The 18,339-nt window shown below is 41.1% G+C and overlaps 2 protein-coding genes across 2 annotated transcripts in view; both read left to right on the forward strand.

Moving 5' to 3' along the window:
• The window catches only part of LOC141176185 (uncharacterized), a gene marked incomplete at its 5' end in the record, with an annotated part of 484,487 nt that extends 481,126 nt beyond the window's left edge, over nt 1–3,361 (forward strand). The window contains one exon of the mRNA XM_073660180.1: nt 1,375–3,361. Within this exon, the coding sequence (XP_073516281.1) occupies nt 1,375–2,396 (1,022 nt within the window). The remainder of the gene's footprint in view (nt 1–1,374) is intronic.
• On the forward strand, nt 3,113–17,785 carry LOC141176186 (uncharacterized). Its single transcript, XM_073660181.1, has 3 exons — nt 3,113–3,188; nt 7,612–7,755; nt 14,076–17,785. The coding sequence occupies exons 1-3, from the start codon at nt 3,113–3,115 to the stop codon at nt 15,017–15,019; spliced, it is 1,164 nt and encodes a 387-aa protein (XP_073516282.1). The 3' UTR covers nt 15,020–17,785.
• Nucleotides 17,786–18,339: the final 554 nt, after the last annotated feature.

The following is an 18,339-nucleotide window of genomic DNA, read 5'->3' on the forward strand; positions in this document are numbered from 1 at the left end:
TTGGAGATGTAACATTTTTTTATCCCATATCTTTCTTTACAGCTTAATTCTGTGTGATAGTTTGATTGTGGTGGGATCGGCCTGCCTCACTTATGTGAGTCTGTAACTCCCTGGTAGTCTTTAAAAAAAAAAAAAGGTCTCCATTTTCTCTTCCAAATGCCCTTACGATACTTTAGATAGCTAAGAGCCACCAAGCCCCATACTCTAATTACCCCTGAGAGGTTTCACCACTAGTTACTATTTACTGATGAAGACTGTTGAGTTTGATCATTTCAATAGATGTGTCATTGTCTATACTCACACTTTTTGACTCCACTAGTTAGTGTCCAAAATAGGGATTGCCTTGCCCATCACCCTTTACCCCTCTACATAGATCTGGACTTGCACCCCTAGGCTTGGGCCATGGTGTTACCTGCTGTTCTTTGGTGTGAGATGGGAAGAAGAATAGTCATGTAGCCGGGTCAGAGCCAAGGGCTGGAGAGAACCTCGATCTCCCAGAGCTTCTGGTTCTGATGTCTCCTCCATTACCAGCGCCGCCTGCAGAATGAATAAGGTGACAGAGGCAGATGTCGCAGGAGCAGATCCCAGAGAAAATGGGAGATGCCTTTTGCAGAAGCCCTAAAATAACAAAATTGCTGAAAACGAGAGCAGTAGAAATCCACATAAGTGACTCCATTTTGGAAATTATAACCCTCAGTGATATAATCTATAGGAGTAGTGACTATTTTGACTCCACAGGCACTTTCCTGAAATTAGCACGCAGTGGATGTTGGAGAAAGAAAATTGCAAATATACCATTTTATTACCCAACACATAGTGCCCAGATTGTGCTCCAGGAGACACACACCGTAAATTAAGTGGGTTCTTCTCACTATAGTAATGCCGAATACATGGATGATAAATGTGGTTTGGGCGCACTGCAAGGCTCAGAAGCGAGGGGGAGATTTCAATTTGGGAGAGCGGATATTGCTGGATTGGGTTATGGAAGCCATGTTACCTTTCAAAAGCCTTTGAGCCACTAATGGTGTAGAAACCTTTTGGTTTTCCACTGACACATGATGGACCTGAGTGGGGGCTTGTTTTTTTTTGAGATGAGTAGAAGTTTTTATTGGTATTATTTTCGCCTACATAACATTGTTTGATGGCTTTTTATTCCATATTTGGGAGGCAAAATGAACAAACAGTTGAACACCTCGCTCTACTGGTTCATCCTATGAGGTTTTCTATTAGACTGTGAACTGTCATTGTCTTGATGAATAATTCAATATTTTACATAACTTGCCATTTTTACAGACAGTTTAAGTAGAAATGTTCAAAAATATACAATTCAAGGATATTTTATTCTAAAATAATAATTGTTTTTTTTCTTGGCAGATGACTGTACCAGGAGATCAGAGGGACAGCTGACATCTTCAATTTTTAAATCAGATGATCTTGAGATCCCACAGGATACAATTGAAGTGAATGCCATTACTCCAGATATACCATCATCCCTTCACAGCAAAGATCTGTCATCTGATCATTTGAAACATGTCCTGTCTTCTGATTCATTACCGACTACTAAGGAAAATCAAAGTCACAAAATAAGCATTAAAAAACAAACTGCTCCTAAAGCAAAGAAGCCATTTTCACATTCAGAATGTGGAAATAATTTTCCCCTCAAAAAATGTATTCTTAAACATCAAAAAATTCATACGACAGAGAATAGCTTTGCATGTTCCAAGTGTGGGAAATGTTTTAACCAGAAATCAGATTTCGTTAAGCACCAGAGAACTCACACAGGGGAGAAGCCTTTTTCCTGTTCAGAATGTGGGAAATATTTTAACCATAAATCAAGTCTTGTTACACACCAGAGACTTCACACAGGGGAGAAACCATTTTCCTGTTTAGAATGTGGAAAAAGTTTTGTGAGAAAATCATATCTTTTAAGTCACCAAATAATTCACACAGGGGAGAAGCCATTTTCATGTTCAGAATGTGGTAAATGTTTTAACCAGAAATCAGCTTTGGTTAAGCACCAGAAAAGTCACACAGGGGAGAAACCATTTTCCTGTTTAGAATGTGGAAAAAGTTTTGTGAACAAATCATATCTTTTAAGTCACCAAATAATTCACACAGGGGAGAAGCCATTTTCATGTTCAGAATGTGGGAAATGTTTTAACCATAAATCAGATCTTGTTACGCACCAGAAAAGTCACACAGGGGAGAAGCCATTTTCATGTTTGGAATGTGGAAAATGTTTTAAACTGAAAGCGCATCTTAATAGACACCAGAGAATTCACACAGGGGAGAAGCCATTTTCATGTTCAGAATGTGGAAAATGTTTTGTGAAGAAAACAAGCCTTCTTAGTCACCAGACAACCCACACAGTGAAGAGGCCTTTTTCATGTAATTAATGTGGGAAATGTTTTACACGGAATCAACTTTTAATAAACATCAGAGAACTCACACAGGGGAGAAGCCTTTTTCATGTTCAGAATGTTGGAAATGTTTTAACTGAAAATTGTATCTTCTTAAAGCAGTTATCCACTACTACTGACAACTCCAGAACCAAGGCAGTAAGAACTAACATTGGCATTACCTAAGTGTCAGAGGTGAGTTTATATAGCAGTGGCCAACACTGAACAGCTGAGACAATCCAGGTAGGAAAGCTCCAGGTGCTTCAACTGAACAGATTAACCCTTGCACTGCTAGCAAGGAAAAAAACTGCACTTTTGAATATGATGGTGAAGTACTTTTAACCAGTGCAGAAGTACATGAAACCAGGCACCGCAGTCTTCTGGCCCCTCTCTGTTGCGGTAACCCAGGGACTCTAACTCTGAAATTGCAATCACTATTAAGCCTCAGCCCTAAAGTACACCACATATTTAAGTTCTGGTATTTTTTGGGGAAAAAGGTAACAATTTTAATGGAAGTGGTCATCAGAACATGATACCTGACCAACCTAGGTGGGGGGATGTGTTAGGGGTCCTATTACCTTACCCTGGGCTGCAGAATTAAGAATCAACCTTGCTTCTTGTTTTAATAATAACACATGAAGATTTCCAAATTGTGGAGGTACCTTGACCTTTTTTATTCCAGCAAAACACTTCGGATCAGCATTATGATAATCATGCATGTGTCTTCTAAGTGGAGAAGCTCCCTTTCCAGTGATTATAGAGCGATAATGTTCTCTAAATCGGAAAAAGGTCATATAGTTTTACCTTTGTTATAGAATTTACATGGGGAGATGACGTATACCACATGCTTAGTTCTACATGACACAAAGTCCTTCACATGTCAGGTCAATGGTCCTAAGCAGAAGCTTTTATCTGATCTGCAGGTGGCAGAACGAGCAGCTGCCGCATCTGAAGTGTCTCTAGCCAGTTACCTGTATTGTGTTCAGTTCTGTTTCTGACTATTAAATCTCCCAATTTACTACTTCTACATGAAAATAGGAGTTTATTATTGGCTTCTCGTTTAGCTCTTTGTCGCTTTCTATCAGGTGTCCGTTTTGTCTTATAGCTGTATGGATCACCTTATCCATTGCTTTGTGTTTGACAGTTAAAGTTAACCTCTCTACTGTGCTCTGCTTTTTCTTATCTTTCTGTTTTAATAAATCTTTTTGATTTTTTTTTACTGACTCTGTCTGTTCATTTAGTAGGGGTAATGGATATCATTGACTAAGAAAATTTATTTTTGAGTTCATTTGCTTGTCTGGAAAATGTGTCATCATTGTTATTGATCTTTCTTAATCTCAGGAATTGACTGTAAGGAGCCATCTCTTTGTGTGCTGTGGATGTGCACAGTTATAATGTAACAGCAAATTTGTTGCAGTGTTTTTTTTATACATTTCTGTAACTATTTTTCCTTCCTGTATGTTTATTTTGATATTGAAATATTCTAATGAGTTCCCCCACAATTTGCAGCAAATTTCATGTTTTGAACATTAATTTTAATTCAGATAGGGAACAAAAGAAAAAAAACCTGCATTAGTGCCCACCCATCCAATAAACACATCATCTACATACTGGAGATACGCACGAATGTGTCTAATACAGTGTTTCCCAAACCCAATCCTCACGTCCCCCCACAGGTCATGTTTTCAGGATCTCCTTAGTATTACACAGGTGATTGAAGTATCATCAAGGCATCAGGAATTCTCTCACCTGTGCAATACTAAGGAGATCCTGAAAACATGACCTGTGGGGGTCCGTGAGGATGGGGTTTGGGAAACACTGGTCTAATATATGGGTTTGAGGTAGTGGTGACATATTTATCTTCAAAAAAAGCCAAGAATAAGTTGGCAAAAACACATGCCACAGGGGTACCCATTGCGGTTCCAACCTGCTGAAGGAACCACTTGTCCAGAAATTTAAACGTTTTATGGGATAAAACAAAACCCAAAGCTTCACTTACAAAGTCACTATATTCCTTATTTTCACCTGCATTGTTTAACCCCTTTACCCCCGAGGGCAGTTTGCACGTTAATGACCAGGCCAATTTTTACAATTCTGACCACTGTCACTTTATGATGTAATAGCTCTGTAACGCTTCAACGGATCTCACTGATTCTGAGATTTATTTTTTCGTGACATATTGTACTTCATGATAGTGTTAAAATTTCTTGCTTTATTTGTGAAAAAATTGAATTTTGGCAAAAATTTTTGCAATTTTCAAAATTTGAATTATCATGGCCTTAAGTTAGAGAGAGATATTTATTAACTATTTTGTTTGACATAACATTTCCCACATGTCTACTTTATACTGTCTACTTTTTTTTGTTAAGAAGTTATAAGGGTTAAAATTTCACCAGCGATTTCTCATTTTTGCAGCAAAATTTACAAAACCATTTTTTTTAGGGACCACATCATTTTTGAAGCGACTTTAAGGGGCTTTTATGACAGAAAATACCCAAAAGTGCCACCATTCTAAAAACTGCACCCCTCAAGGTGCTCAAAACCACATTCAAGAAGTTTATTAACCCTTCAGGTGCCTCACAAGAGTTTTTGGAATGTGGAAGAAATATGAACATATAACTTTTTTCGCAAAAATGTTACTTTAGACTCCAATTTTTTTTTTTTTTCGCAACGGTAACAGGCAAAAATGGACCCCAAAGTTTGTTGTTCAATTTCTCCTGAGCACGCAGATACCCCATATGTGGGGAAAAAAAAATGTTTGGGCACACAGCAGGGTTCGGTAGGGAAGGAGCGCTATTTGACTTTTTGAATGTAAAATTTGTTTGAATAATTAGCAGACGCCATGTCGCGTCCTGGGAGCCACTGATGTGCCTAAATAACTGACCCCATTTTGAAAACTAGACACCTCAGGGAACTTCTCTAGATGTGTGGTGAGCACCCTGAACCCCCAGGTGCTTCACCGAAGTTTATAACGTAAAGCCTTGAAAATAAAAAAATCTAACTTTTTCCACAAAAATGATCTTTTAGCCACAATTTTTTTATTTTTACAAGGGTAAGAGGAGAAAATGGACCCCAAACACTGTTGTGCAATTTCTCCTGAGTATGCCGATACTCCATATGTGGGGAAAATACAGTGTTTGGGCACTTGGCAGGGTTCAGTATGGAAGGAGCACTGTGTGACTTTTTGAACGCAAAATTGGCTGAAATCAAGAGCAGGCGCCATGTCGTGTTGGGGGAACCACTGATATGCCTAAACAGTGGAAACCCCCCAAAAGTGACCCCATTTTGGAAACTACACCCCTCATGGATTTTTATTAAGGGGTATAGTGAACATTTTGAACCCAGAGGTACGACACAGAATTTGATAACATTAGGTCATCATATTGAATTAGTTGTCATTAGTCTTGAGTGCAAGTGCTTGCTACTTGAGTTTGCATAGGGTAATCGGGTATGCACCATGTATCGCTGGTGCTCAAGTGATATGCTCGAGTCCCTGCCCCACATGTTTCACGGTTATTGGACACCCAAAAAAAACATGCAAGGATCACTCGTGCATGGCAGGCAATCCCCGCGTGTTTTTTTGGCTGTATAACAGCTGCGGAGCATCTCACTCGAGCACCCACCATACTCGGAGCATACCCGAGCACCCGATGCAAACTCAAGTAGCGAGCACTTGTGCACAACACTAGTCGACATATCGTCATTTTTTTTTCTTTACTTTTGAAAAAATCCCAACCCTAATATAAGCTTTACCCAAGTACAACCCTAAAGTTTATTTTTTATGCTGTTTCTCATGCGGTATTTAGTCGTCTAAGTAATTAGACTACTTTATTTTACGGGTCGGTGCGATTACAGCGATACCAGATTCATATCGGGTTTTTATGTTTGGCAGCGGTCACACACTAAAAGAAGCTTTTATTGCAAAGACTAGTTTTTGCAATCATTTTTCCATATTTCGGCTGACAGTCATGTAAGGGCTTGTTTTTTGCAGGACGAGTTGACGTTTTTATTAAATGACCTTTTTTGTTCACTTTCTATTCCGATTTTTTGGAGGCAGAATAAACAGAAACCAACAATTCAGGATTTTTTTTTTATGCCGTTCTGCGTGTGGTAAGATTGATAAGGTAGCTTTATTCTTCGGGTCAGTACATTTACAGTGATACTACATTTATATATATTTTTTTATGTTTTGGCGCCTTTACATAATTTTATAGAAAAATATTTTTTTTTGCATCGCTTTATTCTGAGAGCTATAACTTTTTTATTTTTCACCTGATGGAGCTGTATGGCTGCTTGTTTTTTTGTGGGACAAGATGAAGTTGTCAGCGGTACCATTTTTATTTACATTTGTCTTTTTGACCACGCTTTATTCTATTTTTTGTTTGGCGGAATGATGATAAAGCATTGTTTTTTGCTTCATTTTATTTTATTTTTTTTCCCGTGTTCACTAAAGGGGTTAACTTGTGGGACAGTTTTATAGCTCAGGTTGTTCCGGACGCGGCAATTCCAAATACGTGTGCTTATATTGTTGCTTTTCTTTTTTTCATAATAATATTTAATTTAAGGGTACAGTGTATATATATATATTTTTGGATTATTTTTTCATATATATTTTTACAATTTTTTTTTACTTATTTTTTCCCCACTTTTTGACACTCTTTTTCTTTTACACTTTGTCCCACTATGGGACTTTCACTTTTTTGCAGGCTGATCACTAGTATAACATAGAGATGCTGCAGCTGCATCTCTATGCTATACAGGCTCTCAGCCTGCATGCAGAAGTTACTTTGATTGAGCACTGCGCATGATCAAAGTACGTTCCTGATGCCTGGTGACTCAGACATCAAGTCACCATGGCAACTACCGGGAGCCAGCACAGACAGCGCGAGATGCCGGAGAGAAGATAAGAGGGACGTGCTTACCTCCCCTTGCTCCTGGAATGCCGTAATCGACTTCAATCGCAGCATTTCGGGGGTTAATGTGCCAAGAGCGGGTTGGCACCGCTCCTGGCACACAGCACCGGCAGCGATCGCCCTGCACAGCTTGTGTGCGTGCGTGATCACATGGTGCGTAATAGCAGTAGTCCAATAGGCTCAGGACACAGGGACGTACTATTGCTGACAATGTTAGAGAGGGGTTTTAATGTACATTCAATTGCCTTTTTTTGGGGGGAATTCTATCAATGTTAAAATAAAATTCTCCTGTCATTCAGTGTCATATAAAGTCTTCAGGAATTCACCAGAGTCTTTTAGATATGGTGGAATATTTGTTAACAATGGTCTCAGCAGCCAGTCGAGATATTTTGACAGTGGTTCCATTACAGAACCAATCCCAGAGATTATCGGACTGCCAGGAGGTGAGGTTAAGGATTTGTGCACTTTGAGTATATAGTACCAGTATTTTTCAACCTTTTTCTGAAAAACATACGGAGTTGAATTTTATATTTATTAGTAGGATCATCCGGCAAAGGAACATATGTGGAGTCATCCATTAATTGTCTGTGTGCCTCTGAGATATACCATATGATGCCCTGTTATGGGGGAGGTCTGCTGCTGACACTGTTATAGGGTTAATGTACCCCAATTCTATACTAATATCCCCCATCCTGATATATATGATTCCCATGTTGGTATATATGGTCCCCCATCCAGGTATACACACACAGCTCCGCTCCAGAGCTCCTCTTGCACACGTGGCTCTGCTCCGCACACCTCGTACACACGCGGCTCTGCTCCGCACACCTCGTACACACGCGGCTCTGCTCCGCACACCTCGTACACACGCGGCTCTGCTCCGTACACCTCGTACACACGCGGCTCTGCTCCGTACACCTCGTACACACGCGGCTCCGCTCCGTACACCTCGTACACACGCGGCTCCGCTCCGTACACCTCGTACACACGCGGCTCCGCTCCGTACACCTCGTACACACGCGGCTCTGCTCCGTACACCTCGTACACACGCGGCTCTGCTCCGTACACCTCGTACACACGCGGCTCTGCTACATCCACACTGTAAACCCCTCCTGACCCCACACATAAACTTCAGCTCATCCAGCACCATGACAACCAGCACAGCAGAGTCCTGCATCCACTGAGGCCCCTGATCATGTGACCCCTGACTCCTCCCCTCCTGTGACCTCATCACAGCTCCTGTGCGCACAGAGCAGCCATATATGTGGTGGCGGCTCTGCAGGTGGAGGTATGTGGAGATCCCCCATTACTGGGCACAGGGGGCATTAACCCCTTCAGCACGGAGACTCTTTTGGGGTCTCTGTGTGGTGTGAACAGTGAGGTAACAGCTGTGGACAGAATGCGGCTTAGCTGGTTCCCGTCCACATTAGATCCATTCAGACGACTGCAGGATGAAGGACAGAAGCCCAGAGAAGTCCTCACACAACGCCATTATTCATCTCCTAGCCCCAGCACAGTAATGTAGATAGTAGTGATTATCTCTCCATTACTGGATCGAGTATCGCCGGTGCTCGAGCCTCATATGTTTCACAGCTGTCAGCCACTAAACACAAGGATTGGCCGCCATACACGGTAATGTGGTAGCCATGTTGGCTACTGGCATTACTGTGACTGGCCGGCCGCATTGGATCTTATAGAAGACCCGGGGACGCGGTTGTTATAGGAGGGAGAGCTTAGATTAATGGCCCCCAGCCCTAAATATTATAGAGTTGTAACATTTAGTGCCTTTCATGTGAATTTAAAGGGGTTTTCCCACAAGCGAAAGTTCATTTAAAAAATTGTCTGTGTCTGACCGTGTATGGAGCATACCACATCTCCTGGGCGGGGGAGGAAGGAAAAGACTATACAGACATTACAGCAGGGGATCGCAGAGGATTCATTTTGTGAGGTAAAATATTGTTTAAAAACAGGCAGTGAAATGTTTTACCTTCCAAAATGAATCCTCTGCGATCCCCTGTTATAATGTCTGTATAGTCTTTCCTTCCTCCCCCGCCCAGGAGATGTGGTATGCTCCGTACAAGGTCAGACACAGACAATTTTTTAAATGAGCTTTTGTTCGTGGGAAAACCCCTTTAACCTTTTTTTTTAAACCTATTAAATAAATAATGAATTTAGAAACATATTTTTGATAACCGGCCAAGGTAAAACAGACACCTGGGAGCTGATATTATCTGGCTAGGAAGGTCCATGAATATGATGGCCCTTCCCAGCACTTTGCCAGGCTCTTGCCGATTATCCTGGTGCATTGGCATTTGGCATAATATTTTTGGGGGTTTATGTCAGCTGGCCTCAATCCCAGGGGTTAGTATTGGAGAGACATCTATCCGACACCCCCATTACTAACCCAGTAAGCTAAAAAAAAAAAAAAACACACGAAAAACACTGCCTGGTTCACCAATTTATTAATTAAAAAAAAGCCTTGCTGGTCCGAGGTAGTCCAAGGATTCCGACATAGTCCACAAATGGCAACCTGAACGACATAAAAAGAGAGAATTCAATAAAGACAAGAGCCAGTCCCTCATTCACCAGTTATTATTATTATTATCCCCGCAGTTTCGATGTAGTCCACGATGTCCACCGATTCTATAGTACAAGCTATGGAGCCTCATCATAGAACGAAGTTTCAGAGGTCGCTCCCGGTCAGGCTGCGCTCTGTGGGAGCGGTGATTTTGGTTAAATTACTGACGTCTCGTATGTCTCGCTGAGTGCAGCCTGACCGGGAGCTGTACATCAGCTGTAGGCATAAGCAACGTTTCATAGAGACATCATGGAAAGAAAGTTGTGGGAAAACGCACCTGTTGCAATGTTTCGGGGTTGGACGCCTTTTAAAAGCTGGCGTCCTATCCCTTGGGTGTTCCTTATATAGTGATTGTCTCATGACAAGAAGATCCCGAATGTCAGAACCAATACACATATGTTCCATAAAGATAATACATGACACAAGAAACAAACAACCACCACCGTCCATTGATTTACAGGATTCTAACCTGTTAATACTAGAAATATATTGCACAGGAGATATCGCAGCCGATTCCCACAAGAATAATCCTGGGAACACAGAATTAGAGATGATTATGTCTCAGCAGTTTCTATAGGACTTAATACATTCCTAATTCCGGAGAGTAATATAAATACAGCAGAGAACAGAGGAATAAAGTTCAGAGAAGAAGCTTCATAGAAAGACCATGAAGTTACAGATGTCATTTAACCCTTTGGGAGAAAGTGATTCCAGGGAGTAAATTCAGGACACGTCTCTGTAGAAGTTTACTGTGTTGTGACTGTGAATCTGCTGCGGTCATTTCTTCTAACACCGACCATTGGAGATCAGAACTTTTATCACCATCTCCGAGAAATGTCTGGCCACAGTGGTCTCACGAAACTTCTGCTCTTCTTCATTCTTTTTCTTGCAGGGGCCACAGTGGATTTCATCCAAGATTCATAGAGCCGAATAGAGGAGCGATGTTCGTTCAGTCTGATTTTAATTAATAGTTCTGTTTGCCCAACATCCACTTTACCACAAGGCACTTTATCGAGTAAATCACACCAGAACTGTAAAGGTATGTGCCCACGATCAGGAATAGCGTTTTGGATGCAGCTCACCTGCGCTGCGTCCAAAACTCTGCGTTCTACATGTATTTGACGCTGCGTAAACTCACCCACGGCGCGGGTTTACAAGCATCAGCATGTCAATTTCTGTTGCAGAAACTCTCATCTCCGCAACAGAAATTTTCACAACAGAATGTATTGGATGTGTTAAATCCACATGGTTCACTGAACACATGCGGATTTAACTGCATGAGTACAACAGTGTTTTGGATGGAGCGAGTATACGCTACTTCCAAAACACTGCTATTTCCTGATCGTGGGCATATACCTTAGCAGGTAAAAAAACACCAATATCCACAGGTATCCCTTCTAATTGGTGGGAAAACTATTACCTTTAATCCTTGAACAGTTCTGGCATGACAAACATGAAAAAGTGCCCCTTTATGGATTTGAAAGAAAGTCTGTTTAGATACTTTAGCTTAATAGTATCTGCTATAATCAAATGGTTAGATAGCGATTTACCCTTAAGATTCACAAATTGTGAGGTTGTTTTAAAAATCTTATATTTAGGGTGTTTTTGTGTTGCCACCTTTATAAGAATCACAATGGTTTTGTTTTTGTTCCACTGATAGATACATACGACCCAACTATGAAAAACGTATTGCCCACATAGTATGCTGCCCTTTTTTTGGCCCCCACACACTGTAAAATGTTCCCAAAGTACCGCCATTCTTAATTTTGTTTTTGTAACATTCTATCATCTGGTTTTTTTGGTGTTTTTCATGTAATATATGGAAGCCTAAGGGAAAAGGCCCCAAAAAAAACATATCCAGAGGGAAAAAAACACTGCAAATGGAGACATTGGCATCAAATACCTCTTGTGTTGGTGTTCTTACAAACAAGCTTTCAAGCCCTGGTTTCATGGATTCACTCCACGTCATAAATTACATTATGTTTTCAATCCTAAGGAATTCAGATTACTGCACAATCTCTCCTGAAATGGGGAGCACTAATACTTTCTCTACTCTTCTGGTCAGGACTCATAGTAGCTCTCATGGTCCACCATAAACGAATGCAACTTCGGTTTAGTGTTGGAGCTCTCCCTTATATATACGTTGTTGTTGAGGATGTAACATATTTTTTTTATTCTATGTCTTTTTTACAGGTTTATTCTGTATGATAGGTTGATTGTTGTGGGATCGACCGCCCTCCCTTTTGTGAGTCTGTAACTCCCTTTTGGTATTTAAAAGAAGGTCTGGTCTCCATTGCCTCTTCCAAATGCTCAAAATCTAAATTTAAGACACCTCATCTCTGCACTATTAGAAAAAGTTCTCTTTGAATTTCTAATATTTCTTCTTCAATCTCAGCTGACAGAAAATATTGGCCCTTACGATAGTTTAGATTGCCAAGAGCCACCGAGCCACATACTCTAATTACCCCAGAGAGGTTTCTCCACTAGTTACTAATTTTTTACTGATAAAGACTGTTGATTTTGATTATTTCAGTAGATGTGTTATTGACTATACTCCACAGTTTTTGACTACAGCGGTTAGTGCCCAAAATACTCTGATTTAATCACTTCCCACAGCCAATTTTGTGTTCCTAATCAGCCCATTTTTCAGATCTGACTTGTGTCTCTTTTATGAGGTGATAACTTCACAAAGGATAATATGAAACAAATGGACCTTACAGATTATTTTCTAACTTCTCTTGAATCTGACAATACCCAATATACGGTTATACACTACTGTCTGGGCACATGGCAGGTTAAGAAGGGAAGGAGCGACATTTAACTATCTGAATGCAGATCTTGCTGAAATAGTTGGCAGACACAATGTATTGGGGCACTGTTCGTGGTCACCTGGCAGCTCAAAAGATGGCTACCACGAACAGGCTTGGCACTATCTACTCTGTTTTCCAGATCCCAGGGATTCCCTTGCTCATCACCCTTTAACCCCTCTACATGGATCTGGACTTACACAGAGACCCTTGGGCCACGGTGTTACTTGCTGTTCAGTGGTGTGAGATGAGAACAAGAATAGTCAGGTAGCCGGGCCAGAACCAGGAGGGGAGAGAAAATACAAAATCAGAAGACACAAAAGTAGTCAGTAAACAGGCCGCGGTCACAACAGAAAACAAATACTCAAGCTGAGCACAGAGGACTGAACCAGAGGAGAACAAGGCTGCATCTGCCAGCTCCCGTCAATATGCTTCCACCTTTAGTAGGGTGCGGTGCTCTCCAGTTGGCTGAAGTAGGGAGCAGATTACTCCAGCTGGACAGCACAAACACCCATACTGCCAGACTGGATGGTACTACTGGTTCCAGGCACCCTAATCTTAGTGGCTGGACAGAGCCTGCACTGTCCAGGGCTTCTGGTTCTGACATCTCCTCCATCACCAGCGCTGCCTGCAGAATGAATAAGGTGGCTCCTGGTGACAGAAGCAGACGTCGCAGGAGCAGATCCCAGAGGATATGGGACACAGTGAATTTATCTATGGGAGTAGTGACTATTTCGGCTCCACAGCCACTTTCTAGAAATTATCACGCAATGGATGTTGGAGAGTGAAAATTGCACATTTGCCATTTTATTCCCCAACACATAGTGCCCAGATTGTGCTCCAGGAGACACACTCCGTAAATTAAGTGGTGTCTTCTCACTATAGTAATGCTAAACACATGGATGCTAAATGTGGTCTCGGCACACTGCAAGGCTCAGAAGCGAGGGGGAGATTTAACTTTGGGAGAGCGGATAGTGCTGGATTAGTTTATGGAAGCCATGTTGCTTTTCAAGAGCCCTGGAGCCACTAATGATGTGGAAACCTCTGTTTTTCCACTGACAGATGATGGACCTGAGTAGGGACTTGCTTTTTGTGAGATGAGTAGAAGTGTTTATTGGTATTATTTTTGCCTACATAACATTGTTTTGTGGCTTTTTATTCCATATTTCGGAGGCAGAATGAACAAACAGTTGAACAAAACGCTTTTCTGGTTCATGCTATTAAGTTTACTATTAGACTGCGAACTGTCATTGTCCTGGTGAATAATTCAATATTTTACATAACTTTCCATTTTTACGGACAGTTTAAGTAGAAATTAAAAAAAATTAAATTCAAGGATATTTTATTCAAAACTAATAATTTGTTTTATTCTTGACAGATGCCTGTACCAGGAGATCAGAGGGACAGCTGACATCTTCAATTTTTAAATCAGATGATCTTGAGATCCCACAGGATACAACTGAAATGAATGCCATTACTCCAGATTTACCATCATCCCTTCACAGCAAAGAGCTATCATCTGATCCTTTGAAACAGGTCCTGTCTTCTGATTCATTACTGACTACTAAGGAAAGTCAAAGTCACAAAATAAGCGTTAAAAAACACACTGATGTTAAAGCAAAGAAGCCATTTTCACTTTCAGAATATGGAGATAGTTTTTCCCTTGAAAAGTCTTTTTTTAAATATCAAAAAATTCACGCAGCAGAGAATGGATTTTCTTGTTCCAAGTGTGGGAAATGTTATAACCAGAAATCTAATCTTGATGGTCACCAGAGACTTCACACAGGGGAGAAGCCATTTTCCTGTTCAGAATGTAGGAAATATTTCACACAGAAATCAAGTTTTGTTAAGCACCAGAGAATTCACACAGGGGAGAAGCCTTTTTCCTGTTTGGAATGTGAGAAATGTTTTAGCCAGAAATCAGATTTTGTTATCCACCAGAGAAGCCACACAGGGGAGAAACCTTTTCCCTGTTCCGAATGTGGGAAAAGTTTTAGCCTGAAATGGAATCTTGTTAGTCACCAAAGAACTCACACAGGGGAGAAGCCTTTTTCATGTTCAGAATGTGAGAAATGTTTTAACCAGAAATCAGCTCTGGTTAAGCACCAGAGAATTCACACAGGGGAGAAGCCTTTTTCCTGTTTAGAATGTGGGAAATGTTTTAACCAGAAATCAGATTTGGTTAAGCACCAGAGAACTCACACACAGGAGATGCCTTTTTCCTGTTCAGAATGTGGGAAATGTTTTACATGGAAATCAACTCTTAATAAACATCAGAGAACTCACAAAGGGAAGAAGCCTCTTTCTTGTTCAGAATGTTAGAAATGTTTTAGTTGAAATTTTTTTCTTGTTAAAGAGGTTGAGCACTACTAGGACAACCCCTTGTCATTTCTCGTGTTTGTCCTTATTAAAAATAAAAGCACTCGGGGCGTGGCGATGCTGAGGAGCTGAGAGGACGCAGGAGATCTGAGCTCCCGCTATCCGGCTCATAATCCTATACTCACCAGACCCTGATTTTCATTTCTGTGCCCTGCAGCATAGCTCCGGAGAAGCGGGGAGCGACTGGGCTTCTGAGGAGCTGCTACAGAGAGGGCTCCGGTCCGGCGTGCTCTGTGGACCCCGACAGAGTAAACTCTCTGAGGAGCGGCAGCCATCTTGAGGGTTCTGCACGTGGTGCAGCTCACAGGCGCCACTGAAAATATATGCTGGCAGTCGGTCTCCCTCTGAAAGGCCTGAGGAGCGACGGGCTTCTGGAGAGGTGCAGCGGTGAGTGTACCAGACAACCCCCGATCCCGCGGCCTGTCTAGGGGCCATTGGAATATCTGAAGGAGGGAAACACAGCAGCCACATCGTAACTCTGCAAGGGGAAGCGTAAGCCCTGGGGCATGAGACACTCAGCCTATATTTAGTCCCTTGCATTCATATATGGTACACAGAGTGACTGAAACAATATACAAAGCAACCAGAAACCACTATTTCCTCCAACTTTTATTATTGGAAAGAACATATGTTTTCTACTGAAACCGGCATATAATTTATAAAAGATATTACTGAGGCCCCGCTGCAGTAAAGATACCAGGTGGCAGCATTGTCCAGACGCTGACCTCTACATAATAAATCTGCATAATATACAACTGGAGTAAACATAATACAATATATTCTGCCTATAACGTTACAAAATGATCCGAGGGAAAAACTCTAGTATAGCAGATAAATTGAAAGACTTTGCCAGAGGTGACCCCCAGGAAAATTCTCGATTGAGGAAGGGGCCAACATCCTTGTCAAATAAAACAACGGATCAACGTAAGAGTCATGTATTTGATGAGGAGGAGAGGGAGTGACACGAAGAAATGACTTTGAAGCAAGTTGCTGACCAACTTTTAGAAGCTATATCCACTTGCAAGAACTCTCTGACCGGAAAGATAGAGGAGGTTCTTTCAGATGTGGGCCTACTCCGCCAAGACATGCAAACTATGAAGAAACGTGTCACTGAGGCTGGGACAAGGGTATCAGAACTGAAAGATAAACTGCCACCTATTGTTAGTAAGTTGACCAAAGTGGCTGGATCCATAAACGCCTGGCGCCAAAAAGCTGATGACCTAGAAAATCGAATGCGAAGAAATAATATACAAATTATTGGCCTACCAGAACGAACAGAGGGTCAGCATCCTGAAATCTATTTGGAAAATCTACCCTAGGAGATGAATACTCCCCGGTCTTTGCTGTGGAAAGGGCCCACAGAGTTCCAGCAACCTCCCCCTCCCCCTCCTAGACCCCTTGTTGCTAGACTGTTGAATTCTAAGGACAGAGATACCATCCTGAGATTAGCATAACAAAAAGGCTCTATTAAATACAACAATTCTGCAATTTCTATTTTCCCTGAATTTTCTGTGGAACTACAAAAACAGAGAGCCCAATTTATGGATGTAAAGAAGAAACTTTTAAAGACAAAGGAATTATCTATGCAATGGCTTATCCTGCTCATCTCCGAATTGTTTCTGGAAACTCTACTACTTTCTTTGCTACCCCGGAGGAAGCGTTGGAGTGGCTCCAATTGCACCCAGAGCCTGGAAAAGGGTGACCGACACCCTTTGTGCCGCTGTTCCTATATTGAATATTGGGTTTGATGTAATTTGATACACCTTTTACATATGAGGGAGTTCAGACTTTGCATCATCAAAGACAACATAATACCTCACACTGGGATCAGTGTTGGTATTCCTGGAAAGGAAGCGGCATAAGAAATGTTTAAGTTTACTTCTTGTTTTGGTTGTGTTTAGGATTGTTGTTTACAAGTTGAATGCTGTCAAAGTGATCAGTTCTTTTTGCTTTGTCTCCATGCAATATGATCTGTTGGCTCTTACAGAGGCGATAAATCAACCTGGTGAGCCCCATAAATATTTAAATTGGGTGGAAATGATTAGATACGTCATAAGGGAAATAATGATTATGAGCAGTAATAATTCAATGGCCTCTTGTTTCTACCTCTCATAACTATTTTCATCTTTCTTATATTAGATACATGGCGTCACAACTGAAATGTATGACATGGAATATAAGAGGTCTTAAATCCCTTAAGAAGAGGGTTAAAGTATTCTCGCAAATTAAAAATTACCAGCCACATATACTGGCTTTAGTCGAAACAGACCTCACTAGAGAGTCAGCTAGTTGGCTAAATAAACCCTGGCTGCAATGGTCAATACACTCTTACCATACAAGCTATTCAAAAGGAGTTTCGCTTTTAATCCACAAGGCCATTAGTTGGGAGGTTAGGGAGGCCCGCAGAGATTCAGAGGGATGATTAGTTTTTATAAATCCTATAATTGATTCCAGAGAGTATGTAATACTATGTATATGAAACACACCTCTTGCTAGTCTAATAGTTGTCCAAAAGTCAGTAAGCTTCGCACTAAACTACCCGGATGCTCAGGTATTGTGTATGGGGGATTTCAACCTGATTATGGACGAAAATTTACATAGATTGAGAATTGGTGACAACACCAGAACGACAATAACACCATCTTCTAATTTGTTTTCAACCTATATGGAGAGTATTGGTTGGATAGACTTGTGGAGATTACATCACCCCGGAACTAAAGAATACACATGTCATCCCTCAACCAAATCTATGTTATCACGATTAGATTATATTTTCAGTTCTAGTAATACCGCAATGTGGGTACATAGTATTGAGCATGGGGTAAAAGGGATCTCAGACCATAGTCTGGTGATACTAACGCTTAAATTTGACCAGGTACGAGACAGACCCACATGGGCACTTAATCCCTTTTGGTTAAAATTAATTGGTCCTGATGATAGAATACCGGATCAAATAGACTGTTTGGTGGAAGTACATCCTTTGCCAAGGAACATTAAGATTTTTTGGGATACACTGAAGGCATACCTTAGAGGATGCCTCTCCTCCGCTATCTCTTACATCAAGAGAACGACTTCACAGGTTGATACCGAGTTTGAACATAGGTTAAAGGAAGCTGAAAAGACTTATGTTTCAGACCTGTCTGATGTGAATAGAGTAAACTGGCTACACTCCTATAGGTTGGATACACAAAACGTTGACACTAAATCTAAATGTAAACTATTCTTCACTAGACAATCATATTTTGAATTGGGGAACCAATCAA

This window comes from Phyllobates terribilis, unplaced genomic scaffold (genome assembly GCF_046119375.1).
Source record: "Phyllobates terribilis strain yellow unplaced genomic scaffold, ASM4611937v1 Scaffold_17__1_contigs__length_24005725, whole genome shotgun sequence".
Taxonomy (NCBI): domain Eukaryota; kingdom Metazoa; phylum Chordata; class Amphibia; order Anura; family Dendrobatidae; genus Phyllobates; species Phyllobates terribilis.

Coding starts and splice junctions, on each gene's coding strand:
- LOC141176186 (XM_073660181.1), top strand. CDS start 3,113: ATGCATGTGTCTTCTAAGTGGAGAAGCTCCCTTTCCAGTGATTATAGA. Junction 3,189..7,611: donor GTTCTCTAAATCGGAAAAAG/GTCATATAGTTT, acceptor CCTGTCATTCAG/TGTCATATAAAGTCTTCAGG. Junction 7,756..14,075: donor GATTATCGGACTGCCAGGAG/GTGAGGTTAAGG, acceptor TATTCTTGACAG/ATGCCTGTACCAGGAGATCA.